This window comes from Lissotriton helveticus, chromosome 2_1, assembly GCF_964261635.1.
Source record: "Lissotriton helveticus chromosome 2_1, aLisHel1.1, whole genome shotgun sequence".
Classification (NCBI taxonomy): Eukaryota; Metazoa; Chordata; class Amphibia; order Caudata; family Salamandridae; genus Lissotriton; species Lissotriton helveticus.
The window spans coordinates 507,117,940-507,144,047 of NC_136059.1; the positions used below are offsets into that span (position 1 = coordinate 507,117,940).

At 43.0% G+C, this 26,108-nt stretch overlaps 1 protein-coding gene and 1 long non-coding RNA gene across 4 annotated transcripts in view; both read left to right on the forward strand.

The window, feature by feature from the left end:
- Positions 1-26,108, forward strand: part of SHISAL2B (shisa like 2B) — a 221,288-nt gene that overhangs the window by 148,574 nt on the left and 46,606 nt on the right. For all 3 annotated transcript variants that reach the window (XM_078675145.1, XM_078675146.1, XM_078675147.1), the window contains exon 2: positions 13,309-13,466. In XM_078675145.1, coding sequence (XP_078531271.1) covers positions 13,309-13,466 — 158 coding nt within the window. The remainder of the gene's footprint in view (positions 1-13,308; positions 13,467-26,108) is intronic.
- LOC144818095 (uncharacterized) lies at positions 2,970-4,439 on the forward strand. The gene is made up of 4 exons (XR_013607042.1): positions 2,970-3,067; positions 3,207-3,331; positions 3,437-3,490; positions 3,892-4,439. It is a non-coding gene; the product is annotated as an uncharacterized LOC144818095 (long non-coding RNA).

Below are 26,108 nucleotides of genomic sequence, written 5' to 3' on the forward strand. Positions count from 1 at the left end.
CCTCGGGCGGGCGGCGCTCTTCAAAATGATGGCGTTGCCGAGGTTCCTATACGCCCTACAAAACTACCCAGACCTGGTCCTGCACTCCTATTTCGCATCCATCGAGGCCACGCAGAGGGAACTGTTGTGGCCTGGAACGCCCGCATATCCCTTCAGAAACTGACCCTGGGATGGTTCGACGGCGGCATAGCGCTCCCTGACATCCGTAAATATTATTGGGCTGCGCACATTTCAGCCATTAACCAGGGCACGTATAGTGATGGGAATGACCCGGCTTACGGAATGGACCGGTGGCTCCTGCCGGGCGGGAACTTTGAAGCTGCGCTCTACTCCAAACCGGGACGATACCCACTGACAGGGCCCACGCAACACTCAGTGCAGTTGTGGCATATTGTACAACGTAAATTAGGATGGGCCGACACCCTCACGATGGCCACCCCCCTATGGGTCTCGGAGAGACTGGGCACGCTCGGTCGCACCAAAGGGTTCCGAAACTGGGACCTCATAGGCATCTCTCACGTCCGAGACCTGTGGGGCCCAAATGGGATGGTGCCCTTTGCCTCGCTCCAGCACACCTACGAACTGGCACACTCGGAACACTTTAGATACCTACAGATCAGACACTCCCTCCAGACCAACATTCCCGCGGGAACACAGCCCCCTGCCTCCTCACCGCTGGAGGATAGGCTCCTGGATGGCCACCTCCCCGAACATGCCATATCACTCACGTACAAAAAAATCATTAACAACTCCCCGGACCTACTGCTCCCCCTCAAAGGTAAATGGTAAGCCGACGGCCTAGAAATAGATGAGGAAGAATGGAGAATTGCACTTGCCTCCCCTAAGGAGGTTGCCATCTCGGCCAGACTCCGGCTCATTCAGCAAAGAATTTTACACCGAGCTTACCTCCCAGGGACTAGACTGCAGCGAATGGGCCGGAGTACAGATGGGCTTTGTAGGCGGGGGTGCGGGGAGGTGGGGACCTACTTCCACATACTTTGGGTGTCCACTGTTGAAAAACTACTGGGCCCGGGTGACCCGTTGTATGCAGGAAGTTTGGGGGGTGAAGCTCAGACTTGAAGCAAAAAGGTGCCTTAGAAAACATATGGGAACCTACTGACCTGTCACCTAGTGGGAGGCTGTGGGCCACTTTAGGGTTTACAATCGCCAAGAGGAACATTGCTAGGCTGTGGGGGGCGGTTCGGTCTCCTAGAGTCGGCCTGTGGAAAACTGATATGGACTGGTGCATGCTTCAGGAAAAGACGATGTACGAGGCACGGGGGTGCCCGTGGAAATGGATACAAATATGGACCACCTGGAACGAATACAGAGGTAACATCTGTGAACCCCCCCAGGCCGTCTCGATTGACGAACCGCCTGTATTGTAAACGCTACGTGATGTACTGTTTAATGCCTCTATATCATGATTATTTTGTATGTATTGAAACCCCCTGTGCTCTAATGTGGATATGTTATGCCTTGACTGTGACGACCACCACCTATTTCTTCGTTGTCAATAAAAAGATTTTTTTTTTTTTTAAACGTACATAGGACAAACTTCCCAGAATGTTAAAATGCGAATCATTCAACACCAATCAAGCATTAGATGCAAAACGCAGGGAGCCCCACTGGTACATAATTTTTTGGAATGTGACCACAATGAAAATTACATCAAGTGGTCAGTCCTGCTGGTCGTAACAGCTCAAAGTAAGGTAAATGTACAAATGGCACTAAATAAATGATTGAAAAATATGAAACTGCAAGGTCTGGCCTGAATGACCGGGATGAAATCTGGGCACTCATTAGGTAATAAACTTAGTGGCATTAACGATCTGATGTTTTTGGAATTGCTGAACCCTCCTTGTCTCCCCCATACAGTATGTTACATGATTTTGTGAATATAGTTTAGTATAGTTGTATGTATATAGACTCATTGTATAGATTGTTATGTTTAATATTTGTATAATGTTGTTTTGTATGACTATTGTGATGTAGGGTTTACTTACGTACACTGTGTAATTGGTCCTGAAATTGTACGTCTATCTCTGTGCCCCCTTGGTATCCCCGGATCCTTTTCTGGCCACCCTTTTGATGTTTGGTAGACCATGAGCACTGTGGAGGGATGTATGACGTTACAACGCATACTTTTACCACGCATACTTTTACAACGCGGTTTTTACCACGCATACCTTTACAACGCATAGCCCTTAGAGGTGCTGGATAGTGGTAAGTATAATTTTCTATTCCAACTCCAGTCCCCGTGGACACTAGGGAAGGTGTTGGATAGAAAATTAAACTTATTCCCTATCCTAGAGCGCCCCCCAGCGCAATGCGTTGTAATGGTTTGCGTTGTAATGCCAGCGTTGTAATGGTATTGAGTGGTAAAAAATGCGTGGTAAAGGTTGTATATCCTGTGGAGGGTAAACATCCTTTACAACGCAACTTTTACCACGCAGTGCCTTTACGACACAACTTTTACAACGCAAACCATTACAACGCATTGCGCTGGGGGGCGCTCTAGGATAGGGAATAGGTTTAATGTACTCTCCAACACCTTCCCTACTATCCACGGGGACTGGAGTTAGAATAGTAAATTAAACTATTCACTATCCAGCGCCCAAAAGCACTATGCGTTGTAAAGGTATTCGTTGTAAATACCGCGTTGTACAGGCATGCGGTGTAAAAGCATGCGTTGTAATGTCATACATCCACTGTGGAGTAGGTATGTTTTCTTATGGTTATCATGCACGTTTTGTGCCTTTTAGATTGGAATTTCTTTGATATATTCGGAGTTGGCTAAGTGATACATAGTCTATCTTTCCCTGTATGAACGTTTTCGTTCGTGTTTACCGCATTTCCGGGTGTTTTACAAGCTATCTAGAGTATTGGTAGCGTAGAAGTCCTCTTTCTTTGTGTGTGACCCTACATTGCGCGGGGTGGTCACGTGGGACGCCTCCGCCTATCTTTTTGAAGATCTAGCGGGCAGCCACGTACATGCCGGTAATTGATTTACCTTGATGTCGCCCGTTCGTTGTGGAGTAAGAGATTGGAGCTATATTGAGTGAAGGTGAGGCAGCGTCTTCGTAATGCGTGGTCTTTTAATTAGGATATGTACCATACTCGCTCTGTATTGAGTTCTATTTGCGTCAGTTTGGATATGTATTTCTTTTGAATTTAGGAGTGTTTGTGTGTTTCTTTGTTTACAGTTGGTCATTGAGGGATATTGTGATTGTGGAGCAGGATTCCCGCAAGGGCTCCCCACCTCCCCTTTCGCCCCCCCCCCCCCCTACTTTGTGTATTTGGAACAAAACGGAGCAAGCTGCTCGTTAAGGTATGATATTTGGCGATAAGGGCGTGTGGTGTGGGGCTTCAGGGGGCATATGTGCTTTGTTTTACTAATAGCTTGCCGACCTGCTTGTGTTTTTGTTTATGATAGATTCTCTCATTACTGTGAGTCCTTACGTAGGGTGCCATTGGATTGGCTCCAGGAGTAAGTGTTTATTCTTGATTTGCTTGTTTTCTGCACTTTGGCTGGTCTGAATGCCGGGTTGGTGATACCCTCACGGAGTGCTTGGGCTCTCGCTGGATCCTATATATGTTATTTTTCCTTTCCCTTGCCTTGGGGCCTACTTAGCATGCAGCTATTATTGAGGTGATGGGACTGTGACCTCTTGTTTCTCTTTTTATTGTTTGTGTACAAATCTTGGGATAAATCCTTTGGGTGTTTTTCGTTTTGAGATGCTGGATATTGGTCTTGACACATGCTTTGGCACTGGTAGACGCACGTGTGGTTTGATTTGGTGACGGATTTGGATTCAGGTGGTATGGGGCACAGAGAATTTGACAGTTTAGTTTACATGTAGTATATTTGGTGTTGTATCCTTTTTTTAGGTACTTTATCACCCTGTCCGGAGGAGGCCGAAACTTTGGAACATGCTTCCAGCTGAACTTAAGGGCCAGGCGTCCCTCGCCCTTTTCCGCAAAGGTTTAAAAACTTGGCTTTTCGCAGAAGCCTACCTGTAACTCTTCCTCCGTTCTCACCCTTCACTCAGCTGTTTCCATCCGATGCGCCTTGATGCCTCCGGGCTAAGTTGCGCAATACAAATCCCAAATTCATTCATTCATTCATTCATTCATGCCAGATTTGTTGGAAGGCCGAAACGCGACCGCGACGACACTTTCACTACAGAGGAGTCTTTATGTTAAAATTGTTTGGAATTCATAACCATTTGACACATTTTTTCCAGGTTCTGTGTAATTACTCTTGGAACCATTTGTGTCTGACTACCTCTATTGTACCTTCTAGATTGTATAGAAGGACACTAAGCAGTATTTTTGTTGGGTGAAGAAGAAATTATCTGTGATTTGTTTTGTGTACAAATTGATGTTATGTTTTGTGTTTATATTGTTGTATATATTTGTGTACATATGTATGTATAATGGTGTATAGTATATACATTTGATAAAGAAAGACAAAAAACCTACGGAAAATAACCGTTTGTGATTACAGTAAATAAAATATGTAATCATGTCCTCTTTGTATAGTGATGGTTATTAAAATGGACAGTATTAGAATAGTGGACTAAGGCCACCGATATAGGAGAATCTGTAGTCCCCTATTTGTTTAATATTTCGTTATCATTCTTCCTTTTTCCAATTTTCTTTTTCTTTGCCTGTGTAACTATATGTGCATGTGGAACAGCTTGCTGAGTTGTATTTGCTGCTTTGATTGCCACTACAGATGAGGGGGGAAATGTATAAATGTATAACTTGGAATGTTCGGGGTTTGAATACACCTAAGAAGACCAAGCAAGTGCTAGCGCAGTTGGATAGACATGCTGTGAAGATTGCTCTTTTGCAGGAGGCCCACCTGAGTAAACACACAGAAGGCAGGGTTACATATAGATGGGCGGCCTACCGGCTGGCATCGTCTTACTCCACCTATGCCAAAGGTGTCCTGATTCTTATTAAAAAGGGAGTGCCGTATACAGCGTTTCCAAACCTGCATAGATACCGAGGGTTGTTGGGCTATAGTGCAGGGTGGTGGAAGACACAACACCTTTTCTGCAAATGTTTTGCGCACCTGGCCGGAGGCCGCAATCATATGGGGTGGCGACCTCAACACTCATCTCAACTCTCAGGTAGACAAATCTAACCTGGCAGGAGCGCGCACGCTTAAAGTGGCTCAGTGTATACGAGATGTCATGTTAGAAATGGGCCTGCGGGACGTCTGGCACTTGAGAAATGAGGGAGTACTGGAGGGTACAAACATTACACCAGCGGTTCACGGATGTATGACGTTACAACACATGCTTTTACCACGCATGCTGTTACAACGCAAGTATTACAACGCAAACCTTTACAACGCATTACACTTGGGGGTGCTGGATAGTGAATAGTTTAATTTACTATTCCAACTCCAGTCCCTGTGGACACTAGGGAAGGTGTTGGATAGTAAATTAAAACTATTCCCTATCCTAGAGCGCCCCCCAGTGTAATGCGTTGTAAAGGTTTTCGTTGTAATACTTGCGTTGTAACAGCACTGCATGGTAAAAGTTTCGTTGTAAAGGATGTTTCCCACGTTTCACAGCTGGTCTACGCTGGACTACTGGTTGCTAAATGATGAAGCCATTGGGTGGGTGGAGGGGGTACATACACTCGCAAGGACTCTATCTGACCATAACCCTGTTGTTCTAGATAGCACCATCCCTGTTAACCCACACCGTCCATTTACGTGGAGGTTTAGGGCAGATGCATTGTTGGATCCGATTTACACTGAGACCATCAGAACTGCTATCATACAATATTTTGAATTTAACGTGGGGTCAGTGGAAAGTCAGGTGACCTTATGGGAAGCCTTTAAGGTGACAATTACAGGGGTGTGTATAAGTACAACAGCGGGGATCCTTAAAGACATCAGAGGTCAGTTGTATAAAGTGGAGAAAACTCTGGAGGCACTCGAGAACCAATACCAGAACACACCGTCCATGAACATACTAGCCCAAATACATGAGCAAATAGATGAATGTAAGACTCTAGCAGATACTGAAGTGAAATATCTATCCAAGTGGCATGTGGCCAGAGCCTACGGCGAGGGTGGGAGGCCAGGCTAATACCTAGCTGTAATACTGCATGATATTATCGATAGCCCCCCAATTGATCACATCATCGATGCAGAGGGGACGGCGCACTACACCCCACATGCCATAGTAGAGCAGTTCCAGCAATGCTATGCAACTATGTATACCACACGGGGTGGGGTGGATGAGTCTGCTATAAGTGACTACCTAGAGGACATGGCCTGTGCATGGCTCTCAGATGTACATAGACAATATTTAAGTCAGCCCATTGATGAAGCTGATGTTAAGGAAGCTATCCTATCTCTGCCTAATAATAAGGGTCCTGGACCGGATGGCCTTACAGCAGAGTTTTATAAGGCTTATGCAGACCTACTTATACCACATTTGCTGGGGATGTATGTAGAGGCTCATGAGTCAGGGACTCTTCCTCCATCTTTACGTCAGGCCATAATCATCACTCTCCTGAAGAAAGAGAAGCCTCCTACACAGTGCAACTCTTATCATCCATTATCTTTAATAAACTTGGATGCAAAAGTTTTAGCAAAGATACTGGCCACTGAGATACATCCCCTTATGCCACTTCTAGTGCTCCCGGACCAATCCGGGTTTATCCCAGAACGTTCCACTTCCCACAATTTGTGCACTATTTTTGCTATGTTCCATGTGCTCAATCCTGATCTGGCAGCTGCTGCAGTTCTATCAGACGCTGCAAAACCATTCAACTCTATAGAATGGAGATATATGATGTATATTTTACATAGAATGGGATTCCCCCCTGTTTTAACCCGCTGGATTCAGGTTCTTTATACTGATGCTTCAGCAAGGGTCCGAGTGGGTGGGTTCACTTTGGAGCCTTTCCCTATAGAGCGTGGCACTAGGCAGGGCCGTCACTTGTCCCCCCTACTTTTGGCTATTGTTCTGGAGCCTCTAGCGTGCAAAATCCTGCAATGTCATAGGCCTGCCGCCCTTAATTTTTATAACCGGCTGGTTGGGATCGCCTTATATGCGGATGACATGGTCCTCTTTGTTCGTGAGCCGCAACAATATTTAGCCCCAATTATACGGGAATATATCAGGTTCGGTCTATTTTCAGGAGTCCAGATAAACTGGGAAAAATCTGTCATCATTCCCTTAACTTCAGATACAGCGTCACCCCAGGTGGAATACCTGTTGGTGTGGTCCATAGAACCAGTCAAATATTTGGGGATATGGGTACACCGGGATTCTGAGGTTGTGATCAGGGAGAACTATGGTCAGGCATACACCACATTAGTACAGCAGATTGACCGCTGGGCCTGTTTTCCGCTGTCTTTAGCAGATCGCATTGCGGTAATAAAAATGGTCATCCTGCCCAAGTTTCTTTATCCGTTTTGTAATATTCCAATTCTGTTGAAGAAAGACTTTTTTAAAACAGTTCAAACCCAGCTGCTACGATTAATGTGGGGGGATAAACAATTGAGAAATAGCTGGCGCACGTTAACACAAACGTATGAGAGGGGGGGTTCAATGCTCCAGATTTATATGTGTACTACCTCTGCGCGCATGCCCAATATGCATATTTTTGGTATAAACCTCACAACTTTATTCCACATGTGGCGGTGGCAGAGGGGGACGCTTATCCTGTGCATTTGAGTAGTGTCATCACGCACTCTAATAGACAGACGTTCAAGACCAAGATTAATACCATAGATGCCACTATAGGAGCATGGCAGGAGATCGGCAGGCGGGCACACAAACTCCCTATATACGCTCCATCGCTACCCCTTGCTGGGCATGCAGCGTTGTCAGTTGCTCAGGAACTTGGGCCTATAACTGCACTAAAGGAGGCGGGAATCGCGAATATGGGTGATTTATATCCGGGAGGGAAATACCTCACAAGGGATGACTTATCTTACATCCAAAATCACAAGCTACTATTCCAGTATACCTGGTACAGACTGAGACGTGCTGTACAAGACCATTACACTTCTTTTCCCGACGAGCTGGAAACGCTACAGGCATTACAAATGGTGATAGTCACACCGGCTAGAAAGAAGCTGATAACTAAACTTTATAAAGCGGTCCAGGGGGAAACAGCCTCTTGCTTGGACAGGAGTTTGGAAAGATGGAACAATTTGTTGGCCTCCCCGGTCACTGACAAAGAGTGGGAGCAGATTTGTATATTGACCGGCCGTTTAACATTGAATAGTAATTTGAGAATAATCCATTTCAAATTTCTGCATCAAGTATATTTCACTCCCAATTAATTATATAAGATAGGACTTCGGGATTCGAACAACTGTAAGAGATGTGGTCAAGGAGGAGCTGATTTCTTACATCTCGCATGGCAGTGTAAGTCAGTGTTTCAATATTGGGAGAAGGTAATTACTCTTCTACATACCATGACGGGGCAGGTAATACCATATACGCCACTGGAATGTCTACTAGGATATGTCCCCCAGATAAAGGCTGCAGTAGGAAGGTTTGTTAGATTGGCTTTGTGTTGGCAAAGAGGTGAGTATTATTTGCATGGGACAATAGGATGAGCCCGAAAACAGATCTGTGGATAAAGGGCATGGTGTATTGTTGCGAACAGCTTGAGCTGTAAGCTGAGGAATTGCTGCAACCTCTAGACCCCAAGATATCTGGGCTCCTTTGAGAGAGTATTTCATGGCTCTGAGCGAAATAGAGTCTGAATGAGTCACTGCCATGAGGGGCATTCTTCTGAGATCTTGAACACCCGAATTACACATCTATGTGGCGAAATCAAAAAAGTCATGTACATGTATGTCATAAACTGATCACTAGAAAGTACCTGTTAGGGTTTATTTCCTATTATTTTAGTTGTTATAATCGTTCTTCTTTGCACTGAGTGTGCCTATGCAGTGTATGATTGAAATGATGTATGACAATGCACTAACTCTTAATAAAAGCATGTTAAAAAAAAAAGGAAATCCCTCTGCTGTTTACTGCAGAGGGATTTTGTCCAAGTGTACTCATGATGGAATTGTTCCGTCATGAGCACCCTTGCACTTGTGCTCATGACGGAACCATTCCATCATGAGCACAGAAGGGGTTAAATTATAATTCTTTAGACATCAAACTCGACATTTCTAGCTGCACCCAATTGAAATGTAACACTTAGTAAATGTAATAAGGTAACCCAATGTTATCCTATGGGAAGCAATAGGCCTTTCAGTAGTTTTTCACTACCAAGTCATGGAAAAGTTTAAAGTACATGTCTATTTTTTAAATACCCTGCACCCTGCCCTGTGGGCTGATTAGGGCGTACCCTAGGAGTCAAATATATGTATTTAAATGGAAGGTTTAGGCTTAGCAAGAGGTTTATCTTGCCAGGTACAAATGGCAATTAAAACTAAACTCACAGGATGCAATTGCAGACCTGAGACATGTTTGACAGGCTACTTAAGTGGGTGGCACAATTATTGTTGCAGGCCCAATAGTAGTATATTTAATTGACAGGCCCTGGGTACATGTAGTATCACTTTAACTAGTGACTTTCAGTAAATTTAATGTGCCAATTGGGTGTGAGCCGAACCATGCTTTAGGGAGTGAGCACTCACACTTTAGCACTGGTTGCAATAGTAAAGAGCACAGAGTCCTAATGCCAACAAAAACCGGGTTCAGCTATAGAAAGGCAGAAATATGAAGTAGACCATGCATCAAGGGCCTGGCTCAATACAAATTCTTTTAGTATAACTCCTCTTTTGGATGCTCCCAACTAATTCCATCAGGTGCAATTTTAGTTGAGTCATTTACATGTTCTAAAAGGTTGCTCAGTCATAAATGTCCTAAACTTCTTCTTCAAACTCTGACTCTTGGACATGTCAATCCCAAATTTCACTACTATTCCCTCTATAGCTTCATGAGCTTCACATTCATGCGTAGCAGAGTCTCTGCACAGGAAGAAAAGATCTTCTATGTTATATTTGCCTATGAATTCCAACTCCAAATTTCCCTTCACAATCTCCTCAAACTCTGTCTTTGTCTTCGGAACATCCAACGCTTCTCATGAGTCTTCTGGCTCAGAGCTTTCCTCTACAATGGGCACACTCATCACAACAGGAGTTGTTACAGTTTAGGATCTCAATACCAATTCAAAACTAGTACCAGGGGTAGATGTAACAGGGACTGTTGAAATTGTAAGAGCGATGGGGGGGGGGGGATAAATGACAATAGTACTTGGAACTCCCAGTGGTTGACCAGGGACAACTGGGGGTTACAGTGGTGGACCTGGTGCTTTGGCAACCCCAATGGAGCAACCTGGTGTCACAAGGGGCGGGCCTACTACTGAAATGCTCAGATCTATCCATGCATTCACACCTGTGTTGACAGGCTGTCGGGGCACTAAGGGCTGATGCTTCCCTCCAGCTTGCTGAGCAGCATTACACAGAAGTGACCGGAAAGTCAACAGATCATCCAAACGTCATCATTAGAGTCACTATCAGTCATCTCATCTTTATTTTTTTTATTTCAATTTTCCACAATACTTTCTTCCTTTCTGTTCTGTCTCTTGTTAGTGCAGTGTACATCCTTAAACCTCCAATTACATCTCCCTCCATTCTTGCTGTTCTGCATCTAACCTTGCTTTCATCCACCTATGTACCTTATTCTTAGTTTAGGTATGATCTTTCTCCTTCTCCCTTGCATATGGGGCACAGTCCCATGCATTCAGAGCCCCATACTGAGCTGGACTGGGTGAGGGTTTCATCTCATACAGTAATCGCCTCAGATTCTCAATCATTCTCAGATTAAAAGTACGATGTTGGGGAAAATGCAAGGACCCTTCATTCACAGTGATCTTAGTCCACTGTTTGATCCAAATCCACGTGTGTAAACCAACATTAGTTGTCATGTAATATTGGGGAGTGCCCTCTGGAGGGGACCCCTTGCCCTCACTGACTACAAAATCTCGACAGTCGTAAAATTACTATTGATAAAATTAATCACGTAGTTTGGGAATACCAAAAAATAGTAAACTTATACAAAATTGAAAGTTTACCGTTGTTAATTAGGCATTCATTATATTATGTTTGGTAAAATTTGCAAGGATAAATAATTTTACGCAGAAACTAACAAGTTGACTACAATTTGATTAAACAAAGTTACTGCAGATCAGCTTCTGAAACAAGTGGGAAAAAATGTGATAATACACAGCAGCGAAGGGCACATTTCTAATGGCCAGTAGAGGCCCAGAGCGCCAACATTCCAATGTTGTCGTTCACAGCTTTTGCTGTGAACAAAGTCTTCATGGATCCCAAAAAAGTAACAACTGTCTGCAAACCACATTAACTTAATTATATTTTGGCACAAAGTTTGACTCTTCTCTTAAAAACTGAAAAGCACAAAAGAAAAAAAACTTGAAAACACAACTTAGATTGCAATATTACATCACATTTTAGAAACTGTATAGAATTGAACATGAAAATGTAGTCCTGATTTAAAAACAAAAAGTATCTAATGTATGATAGTGCTATCGTAGCTCTGAATTCTGAAATTTGATGACAAGTGAAGGCTTGACTCCAGGACTCGGTCATAATGGATCAGAGAGAATCCACCTGCAGCTGTAAGACCATTCCAGGAGATGTCAATGTCTGGCACTGACTTCCAATATGAAGGGCAAAAGAACATACTTGGAAACACGCATATAGACCCAATGGTTACAAAAACAATCAACGTCTAACCCTACATATCCTAAAATGTGCATGTGACGAACAGTACAAGGCGCATCCTTGCTCTTTATTTACGCTTTTATCTACAGAGCCTCCCTTAATACTCTGAACTGGAGTAGAAATAAATATATAATGTGGCAGAAATAGCTCAGCCCAACATGTCAATGCAGCAACAGTCTAGAAGATTAATCAATTAGGAAAGCAATGATGAATGCTTACATTTTTAACAAAAGTAATCCAGGCCACATCAGCCAAGGTGTGAGAAGGATAGGGGGGGCACAGGGAAATAGTATAATGGATGACTAGCAGCATTAACTCAGTCTCACCCTTATCTTGAAGAAGCATCAACTCAAGAAGTGGTAAATGGAAGCAGGAGAAAGGCAAGTGAAAAGCTACCAGAACATACATTGTGCAATACCAAGCCATCTCCTCGTAAAACAACAAAAAGACTAAAAGGAATTTCTGCAGCCGTTCTTACGGATGTCTCCCTCTCTCACACTGACCACTGTGGTGGATCTATCACTGTAAGAGCTTCTTGGACTGTCTTTTCTTCCAAATTTACTCTCCGTGCATCAGTGAGCGGATTCAGATATCCCATGATCCTCATTTTATACTTATGGCCTTTGCTGTACTGAGCACCCACACACAACACAAATTTTCTTTCTATATTTTCTAGTTGGTCTACTTTCCCTGTGAACTCTTCTGATAAGTTAGAGGTCATGTGTAACTTAAAGTGTTTTGCTTGATGATCCCTCTAATAAATCAGCCATAACCTTAGTTGATATCTTTATAGATATTATCATGTCTAAATAGATCCAAGTTCCAACTCATGAGAAAGGTCACACTGTGGATCATGTTTGGGCAGAATACAGCCTCTTAGCTATTATACTGATCAAACCTATTACCTGGACTGACCAAATATTTGAGAGTTTCAAAGTAACTCTCTTTTATTCATTTCCTCCCCCCAAAACCTACTAAAGAGATCATTATCTGTCTTAACTAGTCCAACATCTCTCTGACCACTTCAACAGTTAATCTAAATACTTCTTTAGTGTCCCCTTCCTGTGTCTCGTGTATGGATTAAAATGCCTCCTTCTGTAACTGGATCACCTAGGCTGTTAACGTGCTTGTGATCGTTCAGGACAAAATAAAATAAAGGTGCGCTGATCCTGTTGCAGGGTTCAATACCTACTATTGGGGATCTGCTTCTGTACTACAACAGCAGCAACAACAAAGCAAGGGGGCATAAATCTTTCTGAGACCCTGCAATAAGGAGTCCGGAAGATGGGTACTGTTTTCATCCCACTGTATCCCTAAAAGTGCCTGCAACATCAGGATGAAGGTGCTCGGCATTGTTTGTTCTCAGGCGCGCTTGTGTGCAGAACATCAGTCTTCATGCTTAATTATTTTCTGGTTTGCATCCTGGGATGTACTCAATAATCACATGCATTACATACAATATAAAGGTGATTATTTGAATGATTATCCTAATATTATCATGTGCATATTTTCTATACTGGAAGCCTACAGTGATGTTATCTATGTCTTTCTTTCAGCATCGGTGCTCTGATCGGATTGGGAATTGCTGCATTGGTTTTGCTGGCATTCCTCATCAGTGTATTTGTCCTTTGTTATTTATTCCTCTACACAAAACCACAGAAATTAGATACTGGACTGAAAATGCAACAAATAGAGTCCTCCTCTACGCAAGAAGGTAAGGTTAAAAGATTATGCTCTCTTTCTTTTTTTTTTTCTTTTTTAATTTTTTATTGAGCGGAGCAAGGACAAGATACATGACGGATAAAACCAATCTTAAAATAATGGAAACAAATTACAAGATGAATAAAAACAGCTTCTTCTCAAAACCATAAGCAGTCAATGTAGCTGTCTAACAATATATTCATATACAGGAAGAAAAAGTGCAAAGTCCACTTATTACTTTTCCATTCTAAAGTGCAAGTGCAAAGACCATTAATTCATTTTCAATTTTTAAAGTGCAAATACAATATAATACAGTACAGTCCATCCAGCTAAAACCACATACCCCTACTATTGTAAAGTGCAATTGTAGTACAGTACAAACTTAGCAATCATAAAGTGCTAGTGCTTGTTGCCCCAAAGTGCTTGTGCATACCAGCCCATTAAATTCGAGCTTGCCCACACCTCAAGACTGCTTAATATTCCTGGTTTACGTTCTCGATTAAGCCCCCCTTGCTTCCTCTAGATTCTCCAAATAATACCAGTTCTTTTCGAATCTCCTAATAGCCCCCACTCTACTAGAATATGCTTTCTCAAAATTTCGTGACCTTCTCATTTTATTAAGCCATTTCAAGTGAGATGGGACTTCCTTTGAGTTCCAATTTTGTAGGATTAATGATCGTGCCACCGTACAAGAGATAACTATAAATGTTTCCTCAGCATCCTTAAGCAAGCCTCTATTAGGACAAATCCCAAAAAGCGCCATTTCGGCCGAGGGCAAAAGTGGTTTCCCTATCGCCACCTCAATGTCTGAGAAAACGGTCTGAAAACTTATCTTAAGTGTGGGTAACACTTAACCTCTGCGCACTGTTGCTATTTGCGGTTATCTATGATTCACACCGCTCATTTGTATTCACAAACGCTTCACAAAGCGTTTGTGAATACAAATGAGCGGTGTGAATCATAGATAACCGCAAATAGCAACAGTGCGCAGAGGTTAAGTGTTACCCACACTTAAGATAAGTTTTCTAGTTGACGCACGGTTAGGACAAACGTGCCACCTCGTCAGCACGCTTGGAGGAAGAAGGAATAAAAAAACAAAAAGCACGTTTTGACAGTTTTTTGAAAATTCGAGTGCTCCTCCCATCTTTCATTCATTTTGAGAAAACGGTCTCCCAAAAAAGATTCAAATGGGGACAGGTGTAAAAAATATGAAGCCAGCCCCCCTGGCCGTCAGCTAGGCATCTGAAGCACTTATTTCCTATCTCCGGGAACCTTTTTCCCAATGCCTCCGGAGTCCAGTATGCTAGCTAACGGGACAGGAAAGACATTCTCTTGAAGTTAGCGGCACGCAGTGATTTATTACCCAACCAGCTGATGGTTTCCCAATCTTTACGTGTTAGGTTGCATTGTGTTAAGCTGTTAATTTTAGCTAAATGGCTATCTATAATTGGGAGTTGCCCCTCACACAGAAGCTTCTTGTACCAGTTTCCTATCCCACAACTTTTGGCTTCATATAATAATTTCACCATCCCATTTATTAAATCCAAGATTCCACCTATTTTATCCCGTAAACAATATACGATTTGTAAATATTCGAGAAACAGCGGACACCCGGGAGTACTTGCTCTCCCCAGCACTTCTTGCCATGTAATTATTCTGTTCTGGACAATGAAGTGCCTTATCTCCACGAATCCCATTCTCTCCCAGTTCATTATATGGCTACTACTAATTTGAAGGCCCAGTATGGCACATTCTCGTATGGTTAAGAACTGAGATGCTGAGGAGCTATGATTTTTCTTCAAGAAGGACTGTAATCTAAATGCGTAATCTTTAATAGTCTTATATCTTGTCCTTTTCGGGAGCTTTGCCATCTTTAAAAATACCTGAACTTGTGAATCAGCCTCCTGTACCATTTTTTCCAAGAAGAAGCTATCATGATTATTTTTTGGTCCTATCAGGTCTGCCACTATGTCAAGAAAGGCTGCTTCATAGTATGTTTTAATGTGTGGAAGAGCAAGACCCCCCTGACCCCCCTGTTCTACTGGTAGTTGAATTACAGATAACTTGACCCTCGATGCTTTCCCCCCCCCCAGACGAAACTCCTAATCAATGATTCAATTTCTTTAAAAAAATAAGGGAATTCAATTTAATTGGAACGTTGCTAAACAAAAATATCAACAAGGGTAAAATTGTCATTTTTATCAGTGATACTCTGCCAATCATTGTGAGCGGAAGAAGTAACCATTGGGCAAGGAGATTCTTGATTTTATTTTTCATCCTCACATAGTTTAGCAGAAAAAGCTGATGGTAGTCACACGTCACATATATACCTAAATACCTTACAGGGTCTTGATTTGAAGCTTGCACCCGTAACCAAGATGGAAGAGAACTAAGGCAAGTGTTCAAAGCAAGAACCTCTGTTTTCTTGGCATTTATTTTATACCCTCCTATTTGTTCATAAGCTTTAAATTCCCCCAAATTGTTTCCTTTTTCTGGTTTCAAATACAGGATGATATCGTCCGCGAAGAGTTTAAGTTTCGCCATCCCTGGAATAGGGGGAGAATGACAGGGTTATTTCTAATCTTAATCACTAGGGGTTCAATAAAAGAGGTAAAAAGTAAAGGAGAAAACGGGCAACCCTGCCTGGTCCCGCGGTTAATTTTAATTGTACCGGCCTTATTTGAATTTATTATTACCTGCGCTGAGGTATTTTGATATATATTCCGCAACATTTGAATTACTTGTTCCGGAAACCCAAACATAGCCAAAGAGTGGAACAACGTTGCCCAGTTAACAAGGTCGAACGCTTTTTCCGCGTCAACCATTAAAATACATGCAGGGGTTGAATTTATGTTAAAGTAATCCAAAGCCTGAATTAAAAATTCCGTATTGGAAGCCATTGAGCGGCCTGCTATAAATCCTGACTGGTCGTTGTGTATAACTTCGTGTGCGGCACACTCAAAACGAAGAGCCCAGATTTTCATTAGGACTTTATAGTCAGAGTTTAGCAGGCTAATAGGTCGATAAGAATTAATGTCCTCTGGATTTTTATCTTTTTTGACAAAAGATATTATTGTGGCTTCTTTGAAGGACGATCCTCCTAGTTTTATATAATTATATAAGTTCTTTAACGGTGTCAAAAGATCTTTTAAAAATAATTTATAAAACTCGATTGGAAACCCATCTTGCCCACAGGCCTTTGCCCCAGCCGTTGAATTAATAGCTACTGCAATTTCCCCTGTAGTAATTTCAAGTCCCAGTTGTACGGCCCGGTTGGCTGAAATCTTTGGAATTTCTATATTTTCAAAATATTTCTGTATGTGATCTACCCCTACAAGATATTCAATAGAGTAAATTCGTTCAAAATGCTCCAAAAAGGCCCTTTGAATTAAGTCCTTTTTCACTATTTCTTGGCCATTTAAAGGATCTTTTATTTTAATTATTGAGGCGGATTCCTGTCGTTTTCTTACGGAATTTGCCAAGAGCTTCCCAACCAATTGACTATCCTCATAGACTTTTTGCTGGAAAGTTCTGGAGCTATTAATTTCTTCGAGAAGAAAGAAATCTCTTAGTTCCGCCTTTGCTTGTTCCAAATAATTTGGGCGTAGATGTAATTGTGAGACATATTCTTTATCTACAGCCCTTTGAAGTGTGGTTATTTTCTGTCTACTCTCCTTAGCCACGACAGAGGCGAAGGATATTATTTGACCTCGAGCGGCCGCCTTAAATCCCTCCCAAACCGAAAAAGGTTCAGCCGTACCTTCATTTATTTTAAAGTAGTACGTAATCCACTCTCTAAAAGCTGTTACCCAGTTTTGATTCTGGAGCAGGGTGCGGTCCAGCTGCCACCTGGACTGATCCTTGTACCCTACTCCAATACCCACCTCTAATTCTATCTTCCCATGGTCTGAGAAGGGATTTTCTCCTATGGATGAGGCTAGGGTCTGGATGGATCTTGAAATCAGGAAAAAGTGGATTCTAGATGCTGTTTGAAAACGATGTGAAAAGCAGGTATACAATTCACCACCTGGGTTTAAAGTACGCCAAGGATCTATTAGCTAGTATTCAGAGATAAAGGAACCCAGAGCATTTTTGGTATTAGGTTTTAACTGTTTTTTGTTTTTGTTGGAGGTGTCTTTTTTTATGTCTTGTATATAATTGAAGTCACCTCCCACGATGATCTGCCCGGGAGCCCCCCTCAGAAGATCATTGATTTCAAGAATACTAGACACCTCATCCACAACCTGTCCATAATAATTCACAAAGTTCATAACTTTCGCCTGAATGTTAACACTTACCCATAGCCACCTCCCCTTAGGATCCCTTCTGATCTTCACTATTTCCCAAGAGATTCTTTTAGACAAGAAAATAGCAACACCTCTCTGTGCTACTCCAGCTGATGCAAGAAAACGCATGAGCGAAATATCTCGGAAGAAATAAATTAGGGGTATTGGACTTTAGGTGGGTCTCTTGGAGCAGTAACACATGTGGATTCTGGGATACTGCCCATTTGATGAGAGCACCATATTTCTGTTTGTTCAAAACCCCATTGGCATTCAGTGATAGGATACTACATTTAATCATTTCCATAGAAAATCTTTCTCCATTTTAAACCAACATCAAAAAATTTTAGATTCCGTCCCTGCCTAGCGCTTCGGCTCTTTGTCACTGCATTTTCCCCCCCAAAATCCCCCCCTACCCCAAAAACTCCCTCCCCTGAAATGTGGAGCATCCCTTCCCCCCCACGCAACCCACATTCCCCCTCCCTCCTTGTAACCTGGGTGTCTTCTTATCACACCCTAAATGACCCAGTGAAGCCACCCCCCGCCCCCTCGGCAAAGCTATGCAATTAATACTGTTCATACATAGAGAAGGCAATTTAGTATGACACATTCCTAGGCAAAAACCTTCTCGAGTCCAACAAAGCCCCTACTTAGATCCAGTTCCATTTTGATTGAAATTGCAATTCTTGCAGTATCTCTACCACTAGTCAGTCCCCTGTTACCAACTGTTTACGTTAGACTTAAACAGTTGCCTGTGGTAAGATCTCTTTAAGGAGAGATTGAGCTTCCTCAATATCCGAAAACATATAGAATTTTCCTTTCACAAGGACTTTTAACTTGGATTGTTGCGCTATTGAAGCTTGAGCGCCATTTGATTTAAAGAGATGTAGAATTTTCACAAATTCTTTTCTGCGGCGCGCCGCTATGGCTGTCATATCGGAGAAAATTCTGCATTTCGTTGTCTCTGTAACTGAAAATTGTCTCTGTTGGAATGCTTTAGAGAGGATTTTTTCTTTAATTCTATAATCCGCGAAGTTCATTAAGATAGTTCTAGGGAATGCTGAGTTTACAAATCTCTGTGCCGGAACTCGGTGGGCTCTCGTGATGGTTAAATCCCCTTCGAACTCCAGTAGTACATTTCGGTGGATGAACGAGTTAACCCACTGCAGCGTGTCGTCCCCTTCAAGACCCTCGGGGACACCTACTATCCTTAAATTCGATCTTTGAGAGTGGTTCTCAAGTTCCTCAAGCTTATTTTCGAGCTTTTTCTCCAGGTGGCTTTTTTTACTTGCTGCTTCTTTGGCCTCTACATTTGCTCGATTTATATGGTCCTCAAGAACTGAAATTCTCTCCTCTGCCTCTTTTAATCTTATTGGAAGTCCCAACATTGACTCTTCGAATTTTTCCAGTCTGGAGTGCAGGGCAGCTATCTCAGCCTGTTGGTTCACCTTTATCTCCCGAATCTCATCAAAGATTAGGTTCAGCATCTCACGAATATCCATTTGGTAGCTCCTACCCTTATCCAGACTGTCAACACTCCCTGTCTGAGGTGGTGGAGTTGCAGATGTTAGCTTTGAAAGTACAGGGTCCCCTATAACATCTTCTTGCAATAGAATTGAAGGAGACTGATTGAGTACTGTTTCCGGCCTTAGCTCTTCGCTCAAGCTTGCCTCTGCCTCACTCCCAGAGATTGCATTGCTTTGATCGAGCCTATCAGCCTCTTCCGCATGGTTTACCATAGTTAAATGGTGAGTTTCGGATAAGATAGAGTTCTCAGTTGCTTCCATGGAATCCGTTTGTGCCTGTTCTAGCCCAATTACCGGGAATGAGAAAGGCATTGAAAGATTCTTTTCCGAGGGGACAGACACTATTTGAGGCGTGAGAGGGATTTTTTTTCTCAAACAAGGGAAAGGCTCTCCTTTCTTTTAATCCACTCATGCCCGAAGGGGACTCAACTTCTGCTTCTGTCGCCGCCTTTTCTACTGGACTACTTTCCGAGGCAGCATTCACAAGACTTGCCACCGGGGGTGCCGCCGGGGTTGCCTCTTGTGTCCTTTCGTTTGGCGGGGAGGTTAAATTAGCTTGAGAGTCCTCATCTGAGCTATCCATCACCCTATCCTTTTCTTGTAGGGGGATATCGGATTTCCTTCTCCCTTGTTGGCTTTCGCTCTTTCCTTTTCTTTAGCCGCCATTCGTGCAGCTTTCCTAGCTAGTGCCAAGGGCGTTTTACTTTTCAGGCGAGCTGTACTTTCCATCTTGGTAGTTCTTTGTTTTTTTTTAAACTTGCTTGCTTACTTCTACGCCGCGTTCACTTTTTTCCCCTTTTTTTTTTGTTGTTATCCCTTTCGGAAATTGGGATTATTGTCGAAGAAAGCCAAAAAGAAAGTGGTTTAAAGTCCTTTTCACTCCCCCTCGTGTCGCCTCTTTCCTGCAGATAGTAGAGGTAGCAGGACTGTCTATTTCACCCTGGCGGGTTTTGCGATAAACAGTGGTCTTGCTCTCCCACTCCTGCAGTCCCGAACCAGATCCTACAAGTCTGCGAGCATTTGGCACTCCCCTCGCTATAAAGCCAAGAAGCGTCTCTCCACATATATCAACCTTCCATAGTACTTCCCAAATGCTCCAGGGGTAACAGGAAGGAAAGCTCCAGCGCCAGCAAGCCTCTATGAGTCTTTGCACCTTAGGGACGCCTACAAACACTCGGGACACGTATCACTGTATCCCGCCAGTCAGCGTCTATCCTCGGCTGCTGCTTTTGCGCTTCGCAAATCGCGCTCACCTTTCGCCGCCAACTACTCCTGCCATCCACTGCCGATTTCCGACTCTAACTCGTTTCTTTTGGGCTCCCACACATTTTAGTCCATTTTCCGCCGATTTTAGCTGCTGCCGAATTTTGCCACACACAAGCGCCCGGCGCCGCCCACCATTACGGAGAAACTTGCTAAGGGAAGGCGGGGTCACGGATCATGACGGCTATCCGGAGGCTCTCTTTCTAAGCTGAAATAAAACCACACTGTTGTCTTTTGTACGAGCCTCCATCAGCAAAACAAAATACATGATAAACTTTTTACTTCATACTAAGTTGCAAATTAATGTTGTGAATTACTTTTGCAAAAATATGCATGCCAGTGTTGTGTTGTGCTTACAGTATGGGGTATGTAATAGTGACATGAGGTCATCTCTGACAGCTATAGGAAAAGCAACGCTACGGTGGACTGCACGACCTGCACCTCATGCTTTAGTACTTGAAAAGTAGAATGTCCTGTGCACAAATCCTCCGGCACCTGCCGTTGTTCAGTGCCACTGTTCAACAGATCCTGGGTATATGAAGCATATGGAGGTGCACCAGATAAAGAAGTCCAATCAAATGTCTTTTCACAAATCCTTTATTTTTCAAATGTATTTTCTTTATACTTACACAAGTAGTCGAGCCAACGTGTTTCGTTCCACAAACACTTGGAACTTCATCAGGGCTGAAAACCAATTTATATAAAAACACATCAAAACACGACACAAGACACTACAGAACAATACAAAAATAAGTACATTCAGATAATTTTTTTAAAATACAAAAGACAATACAAAAGGAGAGACACCACAAACCAAACTGAAATCCAATTTTTTAATAAAAACATTAAAAAACATGTCGGTACATACATTCACAATTTCTTAAAATGATCCAAAATGCACCATACCCAGTGATCTAACACACGTAGCTGACCCCAATGTGAATAAGATCACTGATCATTTCATACATTTCATGTTAAGAAAAATCACCCCCAGAATATGCCAGTCTTCCCATTGAATTTAATCATTAAGGTCCACCAGAAACGAAGACCTAGGGGTTCTTTGTTTATTAGAAAAATCCACAATGAGAAGAAGAAACACCTAAAAGGAGTATACATATAAATGTGTAGGAGACAAAAAGTGAATAAACAGAACCAAGATCACAGCCACCATTAGTAAAGAGGGGAAAACATAGTGATGCTCAAGTAAGCTACGATGATACCAATTTAAATGGCCTAACTCCTAAATAGAGTTGTTATTGCGTCTCACCTTAAACTCTTGATATAATCAAAGGTTTCTCGAATTTGTGCAAACAATAAAAGCTCCAGCTCAAATTTGTTGGAAAAAAGGAGTTTCCAAAGGGCAATAAAAAAGCTAAAGCTGTCTGTTGCGCGACCTAAAAAGAGCCATCATCTCATCATCTCATCATGTAGCCCTGCCATTTCATATTCACATCCCCTGTTTTGCACAAGTAAAATGTTAGTCGCCGCCCTCTGATGATGATGCTAGCCACCACATAATGCACATTATTCAGTCGCAGCTGCTGCCAATATTCAGTGGTGAACAAAAGGGGTTAGGTCCTTTGTGTGGTGAGGGCTAGACCTAGTAACAATAGTAAACAACACAAAATGGCCAAACCACAATGATTCAATACAATTTTTTGATATAGGGTAAGAAACACTTTATTGTTGCTTCCCTGGACACCATTATTTTGTGTCAATCATTTTATATTTTTCTATAATTTGAAAAAAATTGCTGACAGAAAAAGAAACATTGAATACAAATGTTTACAAATATTTACAAGACTGAACGAGTTTTAGCAAACATTAAAGGCAAAGACTATTTACACATTTAGAAAACATTAGAACACACATTAGAAAATATTCTCACATCAGACATTGTTGAAAAAATAAATACAAACATTTCAATTACAAACAACAAAAAGTTGACAAACACTGAATGAGAGAAACTGGGGGTTGGGAAGATAGATGATTAAATGTATTTATTTTTTCAACAATGTCTGATGTGAGAATATTTTCTAATGTGTGTTCTAATGTTTTCTAAATGTGTAAATAGTCTTTGCCTTTAATGTTTGCTAAAACTCGTTCAGTCTTGTAAATATTTGTAAACATTTGCAATCAATGTTTCTTTTTCTGTCAGCAATTTTTTTCAAATTATAGAAAAATATAAAATGATTGACACAAAATAATGGTGTCCAGGGAAGCAACAATAAAGTATTTCTTACCCTATATCAAAAAATTGTATTGAATCATTGTGGTTTGGGCATTTTGTGTTGTTTACTAATATTCAGTGGTGGGCGGCAGGGCAGCAGCAGAAGTGGCAAGTGGGGGGAATGTTGAATACAATTTATTTTAAATAATACCTGATCCTGCGGTAGCCTCGTTCTCCGGTGCTCCTCCATTCTCCTGCTGCTCCCGGCATTCCCCCAGAGAGATTTCCTATCCAATCCAGATGCTGCTCTCATACTATGGGAGCAGAGCCGGGATTGGCCTGAGCGGGCTGGTTTGATGCTCTGCTTAGGCACAGGGAGTCTTTGCCATTTCCCCACTGGCTGTAGAATGCAATCAGGTTATAGAAACCTAAGTGCTCATGTCTGTTTGGCCAGAATAAGACGGCCAGCCAAACAGACATGCACACATAGAAATGCACATAACACTTAATTCCTCCTTCCTACCATAGCCCAGCCCTGATCCTCCCTACACACGCTGGCTCAGCCACAGGTGTAAAAAAGTCAAACAATAATAAAATATTCTCTTTTTTTCAGCTGCTGGCTCTGAGCCCGTGGTGCGACGCTCGTCCGCCATTGCTTAGGAGCCACCGTTGAGGTTATTGGAAGAATATGGTTCAAACAAAGCTTCCCTTAACCCCCCACCGTGCATGCCTTCTAATTAACACAGTTATTGACCTGGCACGCAGATGCTTTGTAGTCAGGCTTGTACTATTTCAATATATACACACATATCTAAATGAATGAATCAACAAAGGCTTTAGTATAGCATATGGACTGTAGGAAGCTGACTCTTTATATGGTGTGCCACTAGGTGGTTATACCATGCACAGAGTTCAGGGGTTCCCGATAAGTGTTCAGGGCTCAATGTAAAACCAAAAGTGCTCTATCAGTGGTAGTGTGGGCGAGCAGCCTTTTGCCTAACTTTGAGGAGTGTAAGACATTTATTGCTCAACATTGAAAAATAAGCTGAGTTTGTACTTTCTTTTAAGATTAAGATTTTTGCAATAAGGGAAGTACATTTTTAAATATAAATACTTTTCATTTTCAAAAGTCGACACTTAGAACAATTTCTGAACAGTTCAATGTTATTCTATGGGGAACACAATATTGTGTTAAACAGGTAAGTATCACACTTACAGTATTCGGGACCAAAGGTCAGCAAGGGACAATGGTTAGGTGAGTACTAAAACTACACCACTAGTGGCACAGGGGAGGCTTGGTGCAGAGGTCAAAATCGGAGTACGGCCAAATGCGTTTTAATTGAGACTGGGGGTGCTCTAAGCCACACTGTTTGCAGGTAAGTAAATCAGTTGCAGGGGCCAGGCTGTGGGGGTTAGGGTAAGGGGGAGGCACAAAGCAGCACCAAACCTACACTGCCAGCAGCAAAGAGGAGGCCAAGTGCAGGGACAAATTCAGCATCGGTCACCCAGTGTTCTCAATGCAGATTCTGTTTTCAATAAACATGCTGCAGGCATCGCAGCGGAGGTTGCAGGAGAATGATGAACGACAGCAGGTAAGTAGAGATATAAGGGGTTGTAGGATCACCGTTAATTCAGCTCACCAAGGCGCAGCAGCTTTGGGTGCAGGGGTGCCTTTTGACATCAGAGTGTTCTTACCGGAGATAGTAGCGATCAGGGGCAGCCTCTGGATTCACACTGCTGGCGCCGTCATGGAGATCAGAAGAGGTCAGCCAATGCTGGACTTGAGGTCAGGATCGGGAGACTTCACTGGGCAGATGAGCCACTCAGACTTGGGCTGTGGGCGTCGGGTGCAGAGTGGATCTAGAGCCCATGGAGCAGTGGCAGCTCCTCAGCTATGGCGGAGGAGCATCGCCCCACTGCTTTTTAGTTTGAAGTCTGTTTTATTTTCTAAAGCAAGAAAGGAACAAGAGTCCATATGTACACAGCATTAAGCCTACAACCCATTTAGGGCTGGCAGCAAAGAAAGAGGCAGTAATAGGCTAATTGAGACACAGCATGTCGCCTACAACCCTTGTTGGGCCGGCCGCGTGGTCTAGTACATGTAGCAATAATAATTAGTTGTAGGGAGTCTTGGAACCTGTTTAAAAACAATACCATTGAGAACACGGTCTAGAGGCCCATATAAAGAGAACAGCGATAGAGGGACAGGAAAGGATTGAAAAAAGAGAAGGTGTTAGAAGAAAGAGAATTATAGCAATGTAAGCAAGCGGCTGGGTGGGCGGACGGGAGGTGGAATGTATCGATGTGAGGCATGGAGAAGGGATTGGCGGATATTACTGTTCCAGTTGTGCAAGAAGCCTATTGGGGTCTGGCGGGAGTATGGCATCCTCGAAGAATCGCAGCGTTCTAAGCTTGGAGGGCAAATGGCACGCAAGTTCAATTTTACAGAGGTATTGGACTAAGGGTCGCCAGACAGCGTTGAAGCGGGTGTCTCGTAAGTGCAATCGCCCTGTGAGAAGTTCCGTAGTTATTACATGTCACAGGCGCACGAACCAAGCTGCAATCGGGGGAGTCTCCGCTTTTTTCCAATACAGTGCTATAAGTTGTTTGGCCGCCCCAAGCATTTGGAGTGCTATGGTCCAATCGCTGCGGGTGAGTGCTTTTTGGTTATCAGGTTTAAGGCCCAATAGGCTCGTGTCTACAGATTCAGGCAGAGGGAACCCCAGAACCTCCTTGATATGACTAAGGACTTCCTTCCAGAGTAGGGTCAGGAGCGGACAACCCCACCAAATGTAAATAAAGTGGCCAGATGCATTCAGACACCTCCAGCACAAGGGGGACACGGCGGGGAACATTTTGTGCAGTCCAACGGGCGCATAATACCATTGTGTAATAATTTTGTATGCATTTTCCCTCTGTGGGACGCTACGATTGACCCAAGGAATGTCTCGCCATAAGCAATTCCACTGTGTCAGAGGTCAGCTGCCATTGGCGTTGGTATGAATGTGTACTTAGGACCGGAGGATGTTGTTAGATCTGGGATGTCCGGGAGATAAGGCCTTTCGAGTCATCGAAAGAGCGGACCAGCCGCTCGATGGGAATGAATGGTCGGACAGCAGCCTGCTGCATCTCTGGTGAAGATACCCAGTGTCGCAGTTGCGCGCATTGTAGCCTCGCTTCCAGTGGGAGACTAAATTCCTCCCTGCACCGGGTAAATGACTTAAGGGTTCCTCCCTCGTATAGATCTCCGATCACTCTGCAACCCCCCTGTAGCCACTTGGCGAATGTTTGTGAATGAAGGGCCAGAGGGAATAGTGGGTTGCCTGCTATGGGAGTGTCAGGGGAAAGTCGTCAGTCCTTTACGCACAGCTATCTTGTCCCACATATCTAAGACCATTTTAGTTGGCACTTCC